Here is a 19,673-nt window from a genome sequence, read left to right on the forward strand (position 1 = left end):
AGCTTCCTCCTCAGAAGACCTGCCCAGGGAGCCTCCTCTGCCGCCTCCTGTCCTGCTTAGCTGGATGGCTCCAGAAATGCCCGGCCACGCAGCACTGCAGGCATCGGGTGGTGGGCCAAATCCAGCCTAGAGGGACACAGTTGCATCAGCACCGGGGGGGGGGGGGGGAGGATGAGGACCGCCGGTGTCCCAAGGTCCCTGGCCTGAAATCCAGAATCTGCTGCTGCTAAAGTTCATCCTCCCTTTCAGAAAAAGGGCTTCTCAAAAGAACTGCAGAGGCTCCAGGAGGGGACCTGGCTGCAGAGAGCATCCTCCCCGCTCCAGCCATGAGCAGCTGGGGCAACGCTTCGGCTGCCAGGCTCGCAAAGGGGCAGCACCGGCCATCCGGGGCTGCCAAGAGAAGCCCTTGGAAAGGCAGGAGGGCAGCTGTCCGTCCTGCAGGGTTAAAGGAGCCACTCGGACCCGGTCATGCAGACGAGGCTGGGAGTGAGCCCTCCTTGGCTGGCTGTCTCTGCCTCTCTCTCTCTCAGGAGGCCACACGCATTAAAGATGCTCCTTCCTCGCTTCAGAGGACCCGCGATGCACAGCCAGAATTTTTAGAGGCGTGATGCTAACAACGTTGCTGAAACTGCTACCTCGTATGTAACTCTTTTATTTTGGGAGAAACCACCTTGTTGGGGGGAGACAGGATATACACACAAACAGTCAAGAATGAAATCAAGGGGAATATCCCAGATTTGCAGCATGAAGCTAACTATGGTTATGGAAAGGCCTGAACCCCTGGGGGTGGCGCTCTCTTTCCAAAGGCGGCAAAGGGTATTCAGCCTACTTGACTGCAGCCTTTTGCTTGCTTCCTTCCTCTATGCCCAACATTGCACCATGCGTATTTTTAGCCTTCTGGCTTCTGGCAGACAGGAACCTGCGCGGCTGCATGGACATCCTCACCTCTTTAAAAGGTAAAATGAAAATGAAACCAGGTGGCTGCCATGAATTCCCTGAGAAGATGCTGCACATGTGAAAAGAGACACACAGCTTGGTTGGGAGTTCCCCAACTAGCCCAGTGATGGGGTAAATCGGTGCAAGGGAAACCCTGCTGAGCCCAGCGTGCTCAGAGGCTGGCTGAGGCCAAGGCTTCTCCCCCAGCCCAGCCCCCGTGGCTCTTTTATTGCCTTTGGAGAAGTCTTCTCCAGAAGTCCAGCTTGATGCTCACATTGTTTGTGCCTCCTGCCGTTTCTTAAAAACAGCATCAGCGTAAGAGCCAAACACACGTGGATGTGCCCGTTATTTCTCGGCACCATACTGCTTTCCGTGGAAGGTATTTTCAGAGGCAGCCTATGAGAGACCGGCCTCTCAGCACCACCTTCGCTGCATCTTTCTGGCCTGGTGCATATCAACTTTGGCAATTTCAGGATGCTGGCTGGAGGATTATGGGAGCTGAAGTCCACACATCTTGAAGTTGCCAAGCTTGAGAAACCCGTTTGGGGTGAAACAAGGTCAGCAGAGTGTCGCTGCCTTGACCAGGTTGTTTGCAGCCTCGTTCAGAGACGATCTGCTTGCTGCTGGAAAAGAGAGGATGGCAGCCGGGTGGCCAGGTGGCCCTGCCCCGAAGAGAAAGGCGGCACTCCTCCATCTTCCCCTGGGCCAAGGGGAACATCTGGGCTGGGCCAAGGCTCCCCCCATCCTGGGCGGTGCCTTCCAGGCCCTCTTCCTCCAAGAAGCTTTGGGTTCCAGTTCGACGCGGTGTGGAAGGCAAGCATCTCCTCCCACGAGCTTGGCTTTCAGCCGCCGTGGCTGCAGTCCAACCGGTAGGTCCCAGTTATGAGATACTGCTCCTCCGCCTCTGGAGACAATGGGATGCTGCCGTTTGGCTGGACAGGTCCTCCTCGTGGTCACTTTCACAACGACGCTGAAACAGAGCAGTGCAATCTTCAGGCTGGAGACCTGCTGCTGATGGAGAAGGGGTTCTCTCTTTGAGGACAATCCCAGCCAACGTGCGCAAGGACCGGCCTGAGGGACTTTTCCTTGGCCAGACCAGCAAGGAGCCCCTAAGCAAAACTCCTCGCCAGGATCAAACCTGGGTTGCCTCTGCTGACATGGTTTTGCTGCAGGACAGTCCTGCACTGCAAGCTTCTGCAACACGGAGGGGAAACCTGGATCTCTCAAAGGGTGCTGAATGGCACTCAGGAGTGCTAGGAACTGCAGTGCAGCTGGCCTGGGGCAGCGGGGACCCCAGGCTGGTCCTAAAGTTGGCCAGGTCCTTGCAACTCTCAAGGTCCCGATATTGAAGGAGCAAGAAGAGGAGGCGTTGCCGGCCCCTCCGAGCCCAAGCAGGACTCTTCACTTGCCAACTCTTTGCCCTCAAAGTACTTACCAAACTGTCTTCTTGCATTAAGCGAACTTTTCGCACCAGCGAGCGAGATAAATGGTTGCACAGAGCCACTATACTGTAGGTGAGCTGGGGAGAAAGAGGCACTCGGTCACACCCCGGAAGCCAAAATGAGGGACACCCTCATGCTACTAATCAGGTTCCTAGAGATGGCCACCTCTGGAAGCCACACCAGGAAGGTTTATGCCTTGTTCTTCCCCAACTCTCGGCTGCCTCTGCTCCTTCTTCTGAAAATTCCCTTTGACACTCTAAGCCACCTGGGACAAGGAGCAACCCAGGCTGTTCAGAAGCACCCCATCTTTGCAACGAGGCAGCAGAAAATGTATCTGGGAGGAGGAGAGGGGCACCCCTGGCAAGGAAGCCCGTGCCCTGCAAGGCCTGCTCTGGCCGGTCCAGTCAGGGCCCAGAGGCAGCATCCGCCTGAGGTGGGCTGACAAAGTGGGCTCCTGAGCTCTGGGGCTCCAGAAAAATCCCCCCCCCGCCCTCTTCGGATTCCAGCCATTCCCTTGCCACCAGCCCCCCCCCCCGAGGAAGGGTCTTGACAAGCTCCCAAGGGAAGCGGCCTGGCACAGACTCCCTGGGAGCTCTCAGGGCCTCCATTTCTGTTCCTGCTGTCACCGCTCAAGTTCTTACCTTCCACCGCCTCCTGGCATGCTGCTTTTTGAAGTTCTCCAAGTTAACGACCGATTCCCTCCTTACCATGGCTTGCTGGTGGTTCATGGGCTGGAGACAAGAGGCGACAAGGTCAGGCCCAGCCTCTCTTGTCCCACCGAGCAGAAAGTGCACAGAAGCTCTGGGCTTTGCCTGGTTCACCCTTAAGGCTGGCTTCTTTCTTAATCTCAGCCTTGTTCACCTGTTTTCTCTCTAGTCCTTCCTTTGCAGGATTTTAGTCATCAAGTTCCTTAGAGCCAGACCCATTGCCTTGTTCTTGTAACATTTATTTATTTTATTTATTTATTTTAATTCCATTTATATCCCGCCCTTCTCTGAAGCCTCAGGGCGGCTTACAAGCTTAGCAGTAGCCTTCATTCTATGTATATGCCTGCTTATTAGGGCTGGATACACTAAATATTCTGTATAAAATTATCGTAGTACCATTCCCCTGCCCTAACAGTCCTACAGATTCAAATACTTTGGCCAGATTCAGGGATATAAATCTTGGCTGAGGAAGAACCACGAACAGCTGGCCAAGGTGCTTTCTCAAATCTTTGTTTACTTACTGTGTATTTATTTACTGTATCTGCTACCCAGCTCCATAAGACTTTGCATGGTACATAAACATTAAAAAGTAGTACAAAACTAAGTTGAAAGCTGGCTTCAGGCCCAGGGAGAAATTTGCTTCGGTTCAAGACTTGAGAAGATCAAGGGGACACGGGAAAGAGAGGCCCTCAACTGCAGCTGAGCTTCCTTCTGTAGCTTCATGGGACTGAGAAGAAGAGAGCCCACCAAGCAGCTGATGTCTGAGCTCCCTCCCCAATTTCAGCCACAATTCCTGCCTTATCTGCTAAAGGTCTCCGCCTCCCCTCCCTTTGCATGCAGCTGTAAAACTGCTTTTCACCTCCTTCATCAAGTAGCTCCTAAACCTTTCTTTAGAGTCCGCCACAGCTGACTGAAGAGGGAAATAATTTCTGAGTGAGGCCCGTCTCCTACGACGAAGCAGAATTTGCCACAAGGGGCAAGATAATCCTTCAGGGTGTTTGAACAAAAGGTTTATCTAGAAAGCACATTGCATTAAACAAACATTTATTGGGTCTCGCTCTCCGAGATTAGTTGCAGAGTTGGCAGGACGTCTGATGTCTGAAGGAGAGCAGCAAAACAGCAAGCCAGAAATGCATCTTCCATGCCCTCTTTCATTTTCAAATTTTCTGTATAAAAAAATCACTTCTCACATTACAGAGATTTGATGTCTTAACTGGGAGGAAGTGGTTTATTTATGCGGAATGAGATGAATGTCCAGCTGAAGGTCCCGCTGTGCAAATTTATTCGGAATCCTCCGTTTATTCTCCAACATATTCACAAGACTGGCTTTCAGCCAGAAAGCCTGCAGAGAGTGCTTTGCAGAGTGCAGTAGACTTCATATCTGGCTCCATTATTAAAAAATACTTTCATACAGAATTTCAAAACAAAAGAAAATCAATGCCTCTACTGTGGCAACTCAGCAATAAATAAAAGCTTTTAAGGATGTTGATCTACAGTCAAGTACTGAGGAGGTCTTCAGTTGCGAAGGTAAGCTAAGGCCATCTTCCAAAGGATAAAAATAGGGCAAGCTTTGGTAAGAAAAAAATGCAAAGCCTTATTAGCAATTCATTGGAACCCAACCAAGGCAGGCAACCTCCAGAACCCAAGGCATCTCCACCGGAATCGATTTCCACAGAGGCAGAACAAATATAAAAACACAGTGGTAACAAGGGTCTGTCAAATAACATTGTTCAAAAATAAACCCAAATGGGCAAGTTCAGCATGCAGCTCCCATCCAAGCAATTCCTCACCAATTCGGTCTGAAGCAACAGCATAAATATTTCCCTTTTCAGCAGCATCACTGGCTAGATTTTGTCATGCCCAGGTTTAAGGCTGCCAGGAATTCTTCACAGCAGGACCTGTTCAGCAGCTCCATCAGGGAGTCGTTGAGGTCCTTCTGGAAGACGCAGCCGAAGCTGGCTGGCGCATGGCCCTGGGGGCTGCCCTCAGGCCAGAAGCCTCCCGTTAAGTCTTGGACCCACTTGAGTTCCTCCGACAGCTCCTTGCTCAGCCGTTCATAGTGCGACTGCAGGCCGAGGTACCTCCCTGCGACCCCAGCGAGGTTTGCGCCCACGGCCTGGATGTCCTCCTTCAGGTGCTTCTTCAGGGATCCGATCTTGCGATGCTCATACTTCAGCTGGGAAAGCTCATGCTTCACGCTTTCATGCTCCTCCTTGTACCAAGCTTCCTTCTCCTCGTAGATGGAGACCAGGGCATCTAGGTCCCCCTGCAAGGTCTCGTGGGAGGCTGCCAGGACGCCAAAGCTCCTCTCCATGCCAGAGATCACCTCCACCACGTGGGCAAAGCGTTCGAGGGTGGCGTAGGTGTTGTTTGGAGGAATGCTGGAGTGGCTCTTGATGGTGTAATCTCTCAGCCACTTGGTCTCCAGCGGCCGGGGCTCACTCCTCCTGTGGCCTTGGGCTCTGGAGCCTTCTTTGGACTGGAGAGAAGCCGGGAGGGGGATTATGGACCAAGAACATCTCACCACAAGGGTCTAAAGACACCACAACACCAACATCACCAAACCAGGGTGCAAATACACACGTGCATGGTGCCAGAAGCAAGCGCAAGTCCTTTCTCCTCTTCATGCATTTGGTTATCTTACTTGCAAACTATTTGTGAAACAGGAGCTTTCCCACAAGGAAAAAGACCTTACTACGTGCCGAATCAACATCTGTACACAACTCTGGACCAACCTCTGTAAAAACAGAATCATTTCTGGGGCAGCCAGACGAATATTTATAGAGGGAGGCGTAGGAAAAGTCAAATTCCAGCCTTTGATTCTGATAATCTCGAGGGAAAATGCTGACTGGGAGTCAGAGCCCGTCTGACACAGGATGCCCGGCAAAGAGCGGATTTTGTGCCAACTCATTTCATGGATATCCAAAAATAAAATAAAAATTCTGATCAGTTTACATATGTCTGCCAGCGTTCATAAGTTTTTGATATTCTACAATTAGTTTGGAGTTTTCAAAATCCACTTGGGAAATGCTGACCTCAAGACGCCCCTTCCAGCTTTGGCATGCAAGCCCCAAGGAAGGGGCCCAATCCTTGAGGCGGGTTTTCCTTCTCCTAGTCCTTCCTGGAAAGTTGCTCTTACAAGCAACAGGGTGGTTCTTTTTCTTTTTTTTTTCAAGGTATTGCTTACTTCAAGAAGGGCAGGATGGCAGGATTTTTTACATTCAGAAAGACCCAAACAAGCAAAGCCGAAATAACAAACTGCATCACTCCAGGCCAACAGCATAGATGGGTACAGACAACTCATTGTGTGCCAGGACAGAAAATTGTATCTTAAATATGGAATAATAATAATAATAATAATAATAATAATAATAATAATAATAATAATAATAATAATAATAATAATAATAATAATAATAATAATAATAATAATAATAATAATAATAAAAAAAAATAATTACAAGAGAAGAATTTTTTCAAAAAAATTGCTAGGCCTGATTACTTTGCTTTATTCCTTTCCTCTGAACAGGAACCCAGAAATAGCTTGGCCAGGCTTTGTAGCAGAGAACTGCAGTAAACGGAAGGATTCCCCCCAAAGGAGCGGCAGACGGATGAAAATCAGGGGCTTGGGTATGAAACTGGGGGGTTTTCTCTGCCCAAGTAGGGAGGGCCATACAAAGTTCTGTCCAACTTCAGCAGGACATGGATGCCTCCCTCCCACCCACTGCAAACCCTCCAGGCCCCTTCTTGACTTACCTGGATCCAGGGGTGTCCAAGAGCTTCCTGGATTGTGAGTCGTTTCCTAAAGGGGGAGAAGGACCTCAGTGAACCACCCTTGTGGGAAAGAGTCGCCAATCAGAAGCATGGAAGGCAGACTCACTCCTCCATCCACAGAAAGATCTTAGGTCACGAATGTGGGACCCATCCGGAGCCTCCCCAGGAAGCACATGGGGGGAGGGGGAGTCATAAACCTGTTTATCTACAATGAGTTGCAATCAATGCACTTTCTATGCTTACTTTGAAGTGGCATCTCTGTCACCTATAAAGGTGCTCTCGGGAAATTCATTCTTAGATTAGGGGGCCAGGAAGAACACCCCAAAAATGTCCATTTCTTCCTTTTAGGAGGTTCTCCGATAGCTCCATTAAGCAGACCCCTCCAGCCCTGTGGCAGCTAAGCCAAATTACGCTGAACAGCCCCCACCCCTTTCCTCCCACGAGTCCCAATGAGGCATCTTTAGAGCCCACAAGTTTTCCAGCTTCTTCTCAGACTTGGTGGTCATCTAGGCACCTCCTGGGCCGGATGTGGGACCCTCAATTCTGGCCAGCTTCTGGCAAGTGGCTCAGGACGTACCGGGTATCTTTCACCAAAAGTTTCTGGATAAAATCTTTTGCCAGGTCACTGGTGTGGCTGAAGAATTCTTCATCAAATTCATAGTTGACGGCAGTAATGTTAGCCAGCGTCTCCTGCTTGGTCTCCCCAAGGAATGGAGAAGCACCGCTGAGCCTGCATGGGGAATTGGGGGTGGGTGGAAGGCAGGGAGGGAGGGCGGGCCAGAGTATCAGGAGTGGATTTGGCAGGGCCAGTGGAGAGAGAAGATGCCGAACAGCATGGGCAGAAAGGGCCCAGTGAGAATCTTGTTATATAACCGAGACAAGCGTTAGTGCTGCCCAGTGGAAGAAAGGAAGGAAGGACTGCCTTTTTGAGCCCCCAGCCCAGCCCCAGCCCAGCCCAGCCCAGATGAGGAGCCATCTCTCCTCTTCCTGCCTTGGTAGGAATTTGGCTGCATACAACAGAAGCTAGGAGGAGGGAAGAACGGCAGCCTGCTGGGGGTGGGGTGGGAGGTGAGGTGGATCCATGCCAGGGACCCCAAAAGCCACCCTCCCTTGACGGGCATCAGAAGTTCCTCCTGCTGGCTGCAGCCTTCCCAAGATCACGGACAGCTCCACACTGCCACCTGGTGAGCGGCCTGTGCAACTGCTGCCAGGGATTCCCAGTGGCTTTGCTCCACTGGCCAGCTTTTGGGCTTTTCGCTGGGGTGACTGAGCAAAAAGTGGGCAGCCCCTTTATGAAGCATTTTCTCCTTCCCCTGCCCAAGGACACCTGTGGGGCCAGCCTTGACTTCTCCGTTTGCTTACTTTCCGCCACCTTGCTAGTCTTTAATTGGAATAATTAGTTGTATGCACCTCCATCCAATCTGCATCATACCTAGCTACAGTCTTACACTGTTCTTTTTTACAACTCAGTTCTTGTCGTTTCTCTCCCACCCCCTCCCCATAATTCCCTCCTGTCCAAGACATCCCCTCCGAGTGCCTCTGCAGCCTCTCTCTCAGGAGGGGCAGGGGGAATGGAGCCCACTCCCACTTTTGCCACCAGCTGCCTTAGACAAGTTTCTTCATTTCAGTCTGGCTAATCTTACAGCAGGGCCATTGTGAGGATAAAGTGAGGAGGGGACACTGATTGCACCTTGCACATCTTGCAGGAAATATGGGGTCGAAAATGGCAGGGAACAGATAAAAATAAATAGATGAATAAATAAACGGAACTAAGAATTGAGTACTTACAATATGTAAGTGATGACTCCAATGCTCCTGGGGGAAAAGGGGAAAAACACCCACAAATTTATGCTAAAATCAATAGTCAGGCTGACAGTAGGGAAAAAAAACCACAGCAAACTTGTCTTCTGTTTGCTGATTTGTTCTCAAAGGCCGATCCAGCACACAGAAGTCAGCTGGACCAACCCCCAGCCTGCCAGCAGCCCCACCGAAGGACACGGGGTTAAGGAAGGAGGCTGGAGGGAGAGCAAGCACAGGAGAAAAGGCTCACCACAGATCAGCTGCCAGTCCCAGCGGCTCGTAATTTACGATTTCTGGAGCTGGAAGGAGAACGTGGACCCCAAGATCAGAGAGAAAATGGCTGCCTGCCCCAACCTGAAGCTCCCAGACGGGTTAGAGAGAGCCAGGACCCATCATCCTCGGCTAGGAAGGAAACTGCACTCCTGGCAGGCAGTGGCAGGGCCCTGGGCTGAGAGGGCCTGCCACCCCGGGCCTGGGTGAGATTAGGGGTGTGTTTTCGCCCCTCTTCTTGAGTTCAAGACCAACAGCTAACGAGGATGAAGCCACAAGAGTAAGGGCAAAAGGACACCAACTTACCTACGAATTCTGGAGTCCCAAAAATATTTTTAAATTCCACTCCATCTTCTATTTCATGGGCCAGACCAAAATCGATCAGTTTTATGTGAGGAATGGGAAGGTTCTTGTCCAGCAGCATAATGTTCTCAGGCTTCGGGATGGGAAAGAGCAGAGCAGAGCAGAGCATCAACCTTCAGGCTGAGCTGGGGAGGGAGGGGAGCGAAGGTGGGTCGAAGCGGGGCCCAGGAGGCTGCACCCCCCGGCTGGCCTGGATGGCTGGGAGGAAAAGGGCTTCAGCTGCAGCTCCTCCTCACCTTTAAATCAAAGTGGGCGATCTTCTTGGTGTGCAGGTAGCTGACCCCCTCCAGGATCTGCTTAATGAACTGTGTGGCTTCCTCCTCACTCAGTGACTCCTTCTGGGCCAGGAAATCAAAAAGTTCCCCTCCGGAGACTCTGCGAAATAGGAGGAGGAGATGCTTTGCGGTCAACGGTCACTTGCCAACCCCTTCATTGCTTATCTGACCATTCAACCCAAAAGAAATAACATGATATCCACGAGAGGAATGACACATAAAAATCTCGCCTGTGGGCAGGAGAACAGCCAGGATGCCTTCCTTTGTCTTCTCTTCCCTGGGTTAGAAGATGCCCTAAAAGGAGCCGTCCCCATAGAAACACCCAGAAAAGTTGGAAGATGGCTTCCCTTTCAGCAAATGGCTGCCCCCCCCCCCGTGAAGATGCCATCATTTGGATGAGGCACCTCCTTTATCGACTTCATTTGTTTTGTTCCACAGGGAAGGATCGAGTTGCAAACTTCCAAGTTTGCTTTTTCCCCTCCCCTGTCCGGATGTGCTGCCCCCCCTCCAATCAACCTTCTTCTCCTTCTGCAACCCCCCCCCCAACCAGCAGCCTGCCTGTGAAGACGGGTCTCGGAAGGACCCCACTCCTGCCTCAAATCGGGCTGCTGCTTCATGGTCCCGTTTGGGGCTCTCGTCCTTTCTGCCCTCTGGGAAATGAACACATAAGAACACACTTCTGAGTGTGTGTTTTAGCCCCAGAACCACCAAAGCAAACAGAAATGCCCCCAAATGTTTCTGCCTGAAGCAGAACTGGGCTCTGACAGATCTATAATTGTGACAACACACAATTTCACTTTGCATTCTGTCAAAATCCAGCAGTAATGGTGACCCGAAAACTCGGATGGAGGAATGACGTTTATAGCAAGGTGGCACTCAGCGTTGATCCAGGCTTCTAGAGATCTTCTCTGAGCATTTCAACACTTGCAGAATCCATATTTACTTGGAAGGGCTGAGTAACCTGGAGTTTTGAGCTTAAAAGGAGGGGCTGTGCACCCATCTCTAGTTTGCACTCCTAGCTCTGGCTTCCAAGCTTCCATTTGGGAAAGTCTGTCTTTGTTCTGAACTAACAACCTGGAACGGTTTCCTTCTTGTTGAAATAATATTCACTTCATTAAAACTGGGTTTAGAAACAAACAAGGAACAGGGCGCATCCGTGGTTATTGTGCATGAGGATTTACATGTGGGCACTTTGTGGTTTGTTTGATTTCAGCCCTCTGGCTTGAGATCCATTGAATCCAGCCAATCAGGTTTGAAAAAAATTGTGGCTCAACACATTGTGTGTTTTGTGAATTGAGAATACCTTGATAAGCAGAGCAGAAACCCGAAACTGATCTGCAGGTAGATTATTTTTTATTTTAGGCAAACAAGACAGCAGAGACCCAGAAGCGCCTCATAACCTGGAAGATTCTCAGCGCTCCATGTTGATGAAACAGGTCGGTGTTTCTCAGGCTGGGGGGCTTTCAGATCTGTGGGCTTCAACTTCCAGTGTTCCCCAGCCAGCAGGAAGTCCACAGATCTTGAAGTCCCCCAGCTTGAGAAACAGTGAAATAGTTCCTTGTTCGTGCGCTCCGCCATTCCCAAAGATTCCTCCGAGAGGGGAAACCGACCAACCCCGATGCCTGACGGATCCCCCTACTCACAGCTCGAGGATAAGGACCACGTCGGTTTTGTTCTCGAAAACCTCGTGCAGCTGGATGATGTTGCTGTGCAGAATCTGCTGCAGGATGTTCACCTCCCGCTCAATCTCCTCTCGCCGGACCCCACGGCGACTGGCCCGGCTCTGCCGTTTCTTGATGAACTTGGCCGCGTAGTCCAACCCCGTTGCCTTCTCCCGGCACCGCTTCACGATGGCAAATTGCCCACTGCAAGCAAAGCCACCAGACAGGGTTAATCTGGAGCGAGGGGGTGGGCCAGGGTCCGCTCAAGGAAGCTGTGGGAGGCTCCTGAATGCACCCCCATCCCTGCCCGGCCGAGATACGGGAAATGGGTGCCGGAGGAGGGCTGGACAAGGGAGAACGACATTCCAAAGAGAGATGCAAATGAAGATTCAGTCATCCAGGCCGAAAGTGTTAAATCCTGGCAACTGGACCAAAACCGATTAAACCTGGGACGTTTCAGGTACTCATCCAAGTAACTTCTTGAGTCAAAATGAGAATTTGGGTAGGCAGAGAGTCAGAGGTTTTTTTATCAACTTTGGTCCAGTGGCCATGATTTAACCTTTGAGACATTTTTGGCCTGGGTGATTGATCTTCACGTACATGTTGCCCCAGCCCCTGCAGTCGTTGGGGCAAGAGTTGGTTCTTTCCAAACCAGAATTCTCAGCCCGACTTACAGAGGCTGCCTGGAGGAGCAACAAAGCATCTCAGGTTTAATCAACCTGGCTCCAATTGCCCTGACTGAGCCTCTTAAGACGTTCCAGGCAGAGGGATACAGGCACTCTGCTACTTACCAGCACAAGCAGCCTCAGAATTCCTGGTGCTGAGCAAGGGGGTTGTTAAATGGTGCCCAATTTAAAACCTTTTTTCCCTCCCCATTTGTTAACAAATGATTGCCGCTGTTGTTAAGGAAGCCCGGCTCCCCTCCCATGACTCTGCTTGTCGGAAGAAGGTAGGGAGGGGCGCAACGGGCGATCAGATGACACCCCCCCTTGGGGCTCTGCAACCGTCCTAAATACACGCCGGTTGCCCAGTGCTTGAGGTTTGACCACGGGTCTGTGGGATGCTGCAACAGTCACTTTTTTCAAATGGTCGCTAAATGAACAGTTGTAAGTCGAGGACTATCTGCACATTGTGCCAAGCCCTGGGGGGGCCCAGGGGGAGGCTCGGGGCAAAACCACCCTGGAGAAAGTCCCCCCTCCTGTCGCCTTTCCTTCTTGTCCAGCTTTGGAGGGCCGTTTCTGAGCCGTTCAGAGCTGCTCGGCCCCCTTGGGCCTTTGGGCTCCTCCGTCAGACGACTCTGCCCTCCCTGCTTCATGCTCCCCTGGGGGGGCAGGACGACTCCAGCCAATCGGGATGGACCTTTGGAAGAAGCGAAGCCCCATCAAGCGGGACCTTCGAGCCCAGGGGCATCTCAAGCCCCCCCCCCAAGGGGCGTGAATGCAACTGCTGACCAGGCTCGAGTGGGGCAGCCTTCCTTGCACTGCCGGCCATCGGAGGCCCAAGGTTGCCCATCCGGCATGCCTCTCGCGGTTCCCTTCCAAGGTCAGAAACAGGAAGCCAAGAGACCAGATGAGCCACTTCCTGCATCGGGGGAGGGGGCTCCCCCAAGCCCTCTTTCCCTCCAGGTGTGAAGGAAGGGGCCTCAAGGGGCCTCCTGGCAGAAAGCCGGGCGCTGCTCTTCTGAAGCTCAAAAGGAGTGGAACCCGAACACAGACCCGGGGGCGGAAGAGGGAGGAAGCAGCTGCACCAATCTTTCCTCAAACCCTGTCAAGGATGGGCTCCAGAGGAGAGGACAGAGTGCATGTGAAGTGCCCCCCTGCTGCAAGAGAAGCCCCCCCCCTCCAACCCGTTCTCAGACTGTTCCAACTCACTGAGAGCCATCAGGAGCCTCAAGGGCTGGCTGTGTGGATAGTGCAGTGATGCAACTGAGACACCAGATGGCGTTAGGCTTTGTGGCCTCTGGAGAATAAGCAATTGGGGGGGCTCTTTCTGGCTCAGAGAAAGCAGAGGCACCCCAGTTTGTCTGAAATTGGGGAACTTCAGCTTTCTCAGCATTTAAGACCCAGGTTGCAATCCCATCTGATCTGGAAAAAGCATATTTAGATGACAGGCGGGAGAGAATGCAGCCCTTGCAGTTGGCATGTCATCTAAACATCAGCGTCACGTCACGTGCTGGGCATGATGGGCAGGGGGTATTTTTGGATGCGCCTTACGAGCCCCGACGCTGAGCAGAGGCAGCTGCTCAGAGCTGGGTGGGCCAAAGCTGCTTCCGGCTGGGCCAAGCGATGCTCAGCTTAAAAGCAGAGAGGAAAGTTGGGCAGGGGAGCCGGGATGGGGGGCGGGAAGAGTCTCCTCTACAGGCAGCCAGACTTGGTGGCACCGTCCAGAGCCTGTCCCAGCACCCCAGGTGGCAGGAGGAGAGTGACCAGCTGTTTGCCCTGTTTACACTGGCCAGATGACCTCAGCAGGAGAGCCTTCACACGCTGCAAAACAGGTTGGGGACGATGTCGCCAGGTTAGAGGGCCCCCCTTCAGGAGATGGCAGGGCTTCGTACATCATGCCGAGCCATAAAGGGAAGGCGGTGTGTGTGTGTGAAGTCGGACTATAGCTGCGATCCCCAGCATGGGGGGCTGAAACCATCATTGTAAAGAGTTTTTTTTTTTTGCTTTTCAAAATGTCAGTCAGCCCCCCCAAAAGCAAGTTTCCCAGGCCTGTTATGGCAAATCTGCTTGGGCTGCTCCTCTGTCAAAGGGACCCTCCAGATTAATTAGTTCCTCTTTAAGTGAGACTGCTGGTTGCTCCCCCGCCCCCGCCGCTTAGCCCAGGGGCCACAATGCAATCCCCTCTTCAGGATCAGAGCCCCTGAGCTGAGCTGTCCCCAGACATCGTGCCCCCCCTCCCGCTCCCCTTGGTGCCCTGGCTGGACTCTGCAAAGCTGGAGAGGGTTGGCCAGACAGGCTCCCTGTGTGCTGCACAAGAGGCCTGGTGGGGGTGGGCAGCTGATCCAGCCAGCCTCTCCCCCCTCAGCTCCCCTCCCTCTCAGCTGCCTTTCCTGATGGCCGGAATGACCCTCCCAGAGGCTAAAGATAGACAGGCAGCTGGAGCCGCTCTGCCGCTGGGAGGTCCCAGCCAGGGGCAGCAAAAGGGAAGGCCGGTCACTCTGGGGGAGCCACGGCCAGCAGCAAAGGTTGAAGGAAGACGGGCAACACAGGAGCCGCCTCTGGGGGCCAGGCAGCACCCTTCATTTCATCCCCTGAAGAACCCCCTGCGAGGTGGGCCGGGCTGAGAGGCCCCAAGTAATCCTCTGGCAAGGGGGGGCTACCTGTGGAAAAAGGAGGGGCTGCCCCTCCCCTGCAACTCTATGCATTTTTTTAAAAAGCCAAGATCTGCAAGGCTAGGAATACAGCCCCCAGATTCCCCCGGGAAACCTCAGGAAAGGGGCATCCGAGGAGAGGCCGGCCTCTGTGGCCTCTTCTCTCCCTGACACAGATCCAGAGAAGCAGCAACAGCCAGGCTGTGGGGGAAAAGCTGTGGGGGGCCTCTTTTTTCAGTCCATTCATTGGCCCAAAGGCTGCCCACAAGGCGCCCTTTGTGGTCCAGACAGGTTGCCTTCCAAAGAGAAAAAGGCCTGGGGGGGCACAAAGGGACCCGCCCAGCAGCACAGCAAAGCAGCTCCTGGCGAGGCTGGATGGGTGCTTTGTGGGCCAAATGCCAGGCCAGGATCCCACTCCGATTTCCAAAGAACCAGCCCAGAAATGCAAACACTCAGCTGAAGTGAGCAAATCTGACTCACAGGCGATGGATGCCAGCTGACCCGGCTCCCTTGCTGGCCCCCTTCCACCAGGAGGGGCAGGGGGGCTGGACAGGCTTGCTGGGCTCTTTGCCCGTCTCTCAGTGGAGCACAGACGCCTTTGGCTCTTCGCCCCCCTTTTCTCCTGGGACAGGCCTGGGTTTGGCAAGTCACTGACCACGGAGACTCCCTGGGTTGGGCAGCCATCCCTCAGGCTGATGTGGGCTGCACCCGTGAGAATCAGCCTGCTCAACATACGCCCAACCATTGTTTGCTGGGGCACAAAGCTCACCCAGGTGCTCCTGCCTCACCTGGGCACCAAACTACTCATTCGCATCCGCTTTTGCACAAGGGCTGTTCTCTGAGATCCTAATGAGAGCCAACCGTACTTTGGATTGGCCTCCCCCGGCCATTAATGCAGCGCCAGATGAAACCCGAAGCCAGACCCAACGGGGGCTTCTCCAGAACCAGCCGCTCATCTCGCCAAACGCCAGTGTAAGAGCCTCCGAAACCAGCCTCTTTGGGTTGGTCCTTAATCTGCCAAGGGGGAATGATGGGAACTGCAGCCCCACCGCATCTGGGAGGCCCCCCTGGGTGTTCTGGCTGCTGCCTGGTTATCGGTGCTCTTCAGCCCAATAGGCCAGCGGCCCTCAGCTTCCTTCTGGCACAGGGCTTTGGGTTCAGGAACCGGCCAATGCCCAGGGCGACCTTTGGCCCCGTTGCCACCTCCTCCTCGCTTATCCCGGCTTGTCCTTTGGTGGGTCAGTCTTGCTCACCACTGCTTGGCTGGGGTTCAAAAGGCCCTCTGACAAATTTAATGGCAGGAAATGGCTCTGGGGCTGAATGGGGCAGGGAAATCGGTCCCATCAGGATCCTCCCTCCCAACTAACGGATTATTCACCTGCACCCGCTTCAGGATGCCAGGGGCAGAAAGTGCTTCCTGAGGCGAGAAGGTTGGGAGCCCACCTCTTGGGAAAGAACTAGGGAAGGAACTGCCCATCCCTCATTTCCGGAAGTATGAAGTCCAGCCCTTAATTGCAATAAGGAGAGCTGGATAAGCAGGCCGAGAGCCCCCCCCCATGATCCCATTTATGCCACATTCTCTGTCGCAGAAGCAGGGCACAGATGCTCGCCCAAGAAATGAATGGCAGACTTGGGCTCTGCTTGTCAGGATCTGCGGAGCACCTCCTGAACCCTTTGTCAAAAAAGTCTGAGCTGGTCCCCCCCCCCCCCAGTGTTAAAATATCAGGCAGGAATTCAGCAAGACAAAAATGACTTCTTCATCCCAAGCTTTTGCACTCCAAAAGCTTTCTACATGGACCAGCCAGCATTCAACAAAGATGAATATTATTCTTCCTTTAACTGGAAGAGACTGGACAGCCATTTGTCTGAAATTGTACAGGGTTTCCTGCCTGAGCAAGGGGGATTGGACTAGGCATCCATGGTCCCTTCCAACATTATTGTTGCTGTTGTTATTATTATTGTTATTATTATTATTATTATTACAGCCCCTCTACCAGGCAACCCCCTAAAAGCCCACTCTGGGAGGTGCATTTCGGGGCAGAGACACGCAATAGCAAAGAAGTCACTGAGTTGAGGCTAAGGCCTGGAGCCGGATGGAGTAAAAGGGAAGCTGGGGCTCACTTACCTGCCGAGCTCCTCCCTGATTTCGTACAGGTCCTCGACCTTCTGCTGTTTAAACACGGCCATTCCTGGACCCTGCGCTCTGCTCTGCAAGCTGGGAAGCGAAGCCGAAGAATAAACCGCCTTTTTAAGCATCTGCTCATTTCTGTCTTCCTTTGGTTAAACTTCCCTCCAGCCCCTCCGCCAAGACTTTAAGGCCATGTACGGGACATCAGGCTCCCATTTAGATTTAATTTCCTTGACTGTTGCACGTCATAACAATTCAGTGTCAGAAAAGTGTGGATTGGTACAATAGGGGCATGGTGGCCTGCTTTACGCGGGACCCAAACTTATCTGCACGTGTGCTAACCCACGGAGGCTGCCCCACAGCTTGGCCTGGTGGGGCCGGGGTAGAAGCTAAAGCTGACATCCGGGAGCAGGAGCCCTGGCCCACCCTCGGCACAAGCCCACCTCCTTTCCCAGGGTCTCCCTAATTGGCCCCCGTGCCCAGGAGAAGCTGCCATGCTCGCAAAGGAAGGCTTTCGGGGAGGGAGCTGGGGGAGCTGCTGGCTGTACAGCGGAAAAGGCCAGAGCCACAAAACGGAACAGGCACCTCCTGAAGTTTTCTAGTGGGAGAAAAGCTTCTCCCACTAGAAAACTACTGTAAAATGGGGACAATCTAAGCAGCCTATTTGAAGGAACCTGTCCAGGATGGGGGAGAGAAGGTGCCTCCAAAAGATCAGGTGTTTGTGCCAAGATGATTTTAATCCAGTTTCATTGGTGCAGATCCCCCTCCTGAGACCCCGGGTCCCTCATCCTTTTTCCGACTCAGTTCTGACTGAGCCCAACATAAGCCCCTTGGTTTACCTGCCTGGGCGCCCCCTCCCCAAATTACCCAGGGGAAGACAGAGTGTTCTGATCTGTTGGACCTCTACCAAAAAAGAAGAAAGAAAGAAAAGGTCTCCAGCCAGATTGGAGGAGGACATCCTTTAAGCCGCCTTAAAAGGGTTTTTTTGTTCTAATCTCCTTAAAATGTGGCTGATCCACTTTTTCAAACCCCAGCAGAACACCTGGGATCATCTTGGGCTGAACCAAAGTGAGGCTACCAGCAGCAAAAGGCCCACCTAGAGTGAGAGACAAATGAGTTGGTGGAGAAAATGCCCTTGTGGCATCCAGCCAGGAACCAAAATGCAATTAAGGGCAAAGGAGGAACCGCGGAAGAACTCGGATCAGTCCTGGGAGGAACAAACAGCGCCTTGGCTTAGATGCCATTTGAAGAGGGTGAAACTCCCCCGGGACAGTTTCAAAGGGATCTGAGAACCCCTCTTTGGGCTGGGATTCTTTTCCTGAAAACTCTGCTATTCGGGCACCCGGATTCTCCTTCTGAGACGCGGAAGTGAGAATCTGGTGGGCCCTTCAAGATCAACCCATTTCACAGACCTTGGCAGGAGACGACTTCAGCCAGAATAAATTAATTAGGGCTGCGGCGGGCAAAAGGCTGTACCAGATCTCTGAGCAGCCTTGCTAATATTTGGGGGATTATTGCAAGTCAAGACATAATGAAATTAATTAACTGCTTCTGAGATCACCTCGGCTTCGGCAGAGCTGCCTGGGCAAGAGAGAGCAGCTCCTTTCTGCCCCTTTGCCAAAAGCCGCCCTCCCCTTTTCGCAGCCACAATTCCCCTTGGGGGGCCCTGGGGAGGCGCCCCTGCTTCCTTTCCAGGCTGGCCCTTCCAAGGGGAGCTTCCCATCTGTCTGCAGGGTGCAAAACTCCCTAATGTCACACTGGGAGAGCCTGAAGAACGCAAAGCCTCCAAAGGCTTCCTCGGTTCAGGCACAGGAGATCACCAGATCTGGACACAATTCATGGCTCCAGGATGGCCTGAGTCCAGCCTGTTGAAGGGAGGGTGGTGACTTAGGCCTAGGTGGGAGCAGAGCACCAGAAGGACCCTGAGGTTGCAAGGAGGGCTGTGGCAGCTGGTGCCCATGTGCACCGTTCACACGACACCCTCAAAGTACAAGAGTTTTACATACCAGCAGGTCCTTCTCGGAGGCCGACAAAACAAGCCAAGCGGGAAAGAGACACCTGACAAACCCAACAACCTTCCCTTCCTGGAAAGAAGCGGGGCCGGCCGGCCGCCTCCCCCTCGGAGCGCCCGGCGGGTCAGCCAAGGCCCCCCCCGGGGGGAACGACCCCGGGGAGGCCACACGTGGCACGAGGGCCGCTTGCGGCTTTGCCATCTTGCCCAGGTACGGCCACACCACAGAGGCAGCTACCTGATTTGGGGGGGGGCTTCTTTTCTGCCCTCTTCAGGAGCCCCCTTGTTCATTCCGCTTCCCGGACAAACCGCCAACTCAGCAGCCCCCCGACCTCACCGGGCGTCCCATTAACTGAGCTGCATCGCCGGGTGGTGCCCGACCCGCTCTTCACGCGGTGTGTGTGTGTGGGGGGGGGAGACCTGGAGAGCGGCCACCCGCTCCCAGGAGCAGCCGAAAGGCGCCTTCGCCTCCGCCCGCCCGGGGGCTCTCCGGGGAGCAGCAGCGGCCCGTCCCCGCCGGGACCCCCGCAGCCCCGCCCGCTCAGCAGCTCGCCCCCTCCGACGGCTTCCCGCTCCACTCCCCGCCCCCGCCCGCCAGTCTACCTGTGCGGCGCTGCGACCCGAGGGCGCCCGGAGCAGCGGCAGCTCTCCGGCCGCCCAGCGCCCGGCCGCCCGCCCCCTCCTCCTCCTCCTCCTCCTCCTCCGTCGGCCGGGCCGGTGCGGGGAGGAGCCGCGGGCAGGCCGGGCGTGCGAGGGTCCCGGGCGCCCCCTGCCGCCCCGCCGCGGAAGGGCCGGGCAGGAGCTCCGGGTGGGCGGGGGTCGCGGCGGCTCTTCCTCGGGGCCAGGAGGCGGGGCCGAAGCGCCCCCCGCCCGCTCTGGGCCAGCCCGTCCGAGCGGATGCAGGGCCCTCCCCGGCATCCCCCGGCTCCCAACCGAGGAGAGCCCGGGAGGAGCCGGGATGGGGGCGGAAGGATGTTGGCTCCCCCCCCCGGG

The 19,673-nt window shown here is 53.9% G+C and overlaps 1 protein-coding gene across 3 annotated transcripts; it reads right to left on the bottom strand.

Moving 5' to 3' along the window:
• Nucleotides 1–654: 654 nt before the first annotated feature.
• On the bottom strand, nt 655–19,347 carry DAPK2 (death associated protein kinase 2). 3 transcript variants are annotated; one of them, XM_081337716.1, is made up of 12 exons: nt 18,919–18,999; nt 16,667–16,756; nt 11,211–11,432; nt 9,529–9,667; nt 9,236–9,365; nt 8,910–8,958; nt 8,648–8,674; nt 7,437–7,589; nt 6,842–6,887; nt 3,020–3,109; nt 2,372–2,455; nt 655–1,906 (listed from the first exon to the last, which is right to left on the bottom strand). In XM_081337716.1, exons 1-12 carry the CDS (start codon nt 18,969–18,971, stop codon nt 1,817–1,819), a joined length of 1,173 nt encoding a protein of 390 aa, XP_081193842.1. In that variant the 5' UTR covers nt 18,972–18,999; the 3' UTR covers nt 655–1,816. The 3 variants fall into 3 exon arrangements, with proteins under 3 accessions (XP_081193842.1, XP_081193841.1, XP_081193843.1); XM_081337715.1 differs by lacking the exons at nt 655–1,906; nt 2,372–2,455; nt 3,020–3,109; nt 18,919–18,999 and adding exons at nt 4,088–5,564; nt 19,284–19,347; XM_081337717.1 differs by lacking the exons at nt 655–1,906; nt 2,372–2,455; nt 3,020–3,109 and adding an exon at nt 4,088–5,564.
• Between the last annotated feature and the right edge of the window lie 326 nt (nt 19,348–19,673).

The sequence above is a fragment of the Vipera berus genome (assembly GCF_964194415.1).
Source record: "Vipera berus genome assembly, chromosome: 12".
In the NCBI taxonomy this organism is placed as follows: domain Eukaryota; kingdom Metazoa; phylum Chordata; class Lepidosauria; order Squamata; family Viperidae; genus Vipera; species Vipera berus.

Excerpts from the sequence above, each read along its gene's own strand:
- DAPK2 (XM_081337717.1), bottom strand. The coding sequence starts at position 18,971 with ATGAACAAGGGGGCTCCTGAAGAGGGCAGAAAAGAAGCCCCCCCCCAA. Across the intron at positions 8,675-8,909 it reads GGACTGGCAGCTGATCTGTG|GAGCATTGGAGTCATCACTT; the intron begins GTGAGCCTTTTC and ends CTTTTCCCCCAG. Across the intron at positions 5,565-6,841 it reads TTGGACACCCCTGGATCCAG|TCCAAAGAAGGCTCCAGAGC; the intron begins GTAAGTCAAGAA and ends GCTTCTCTCCAG.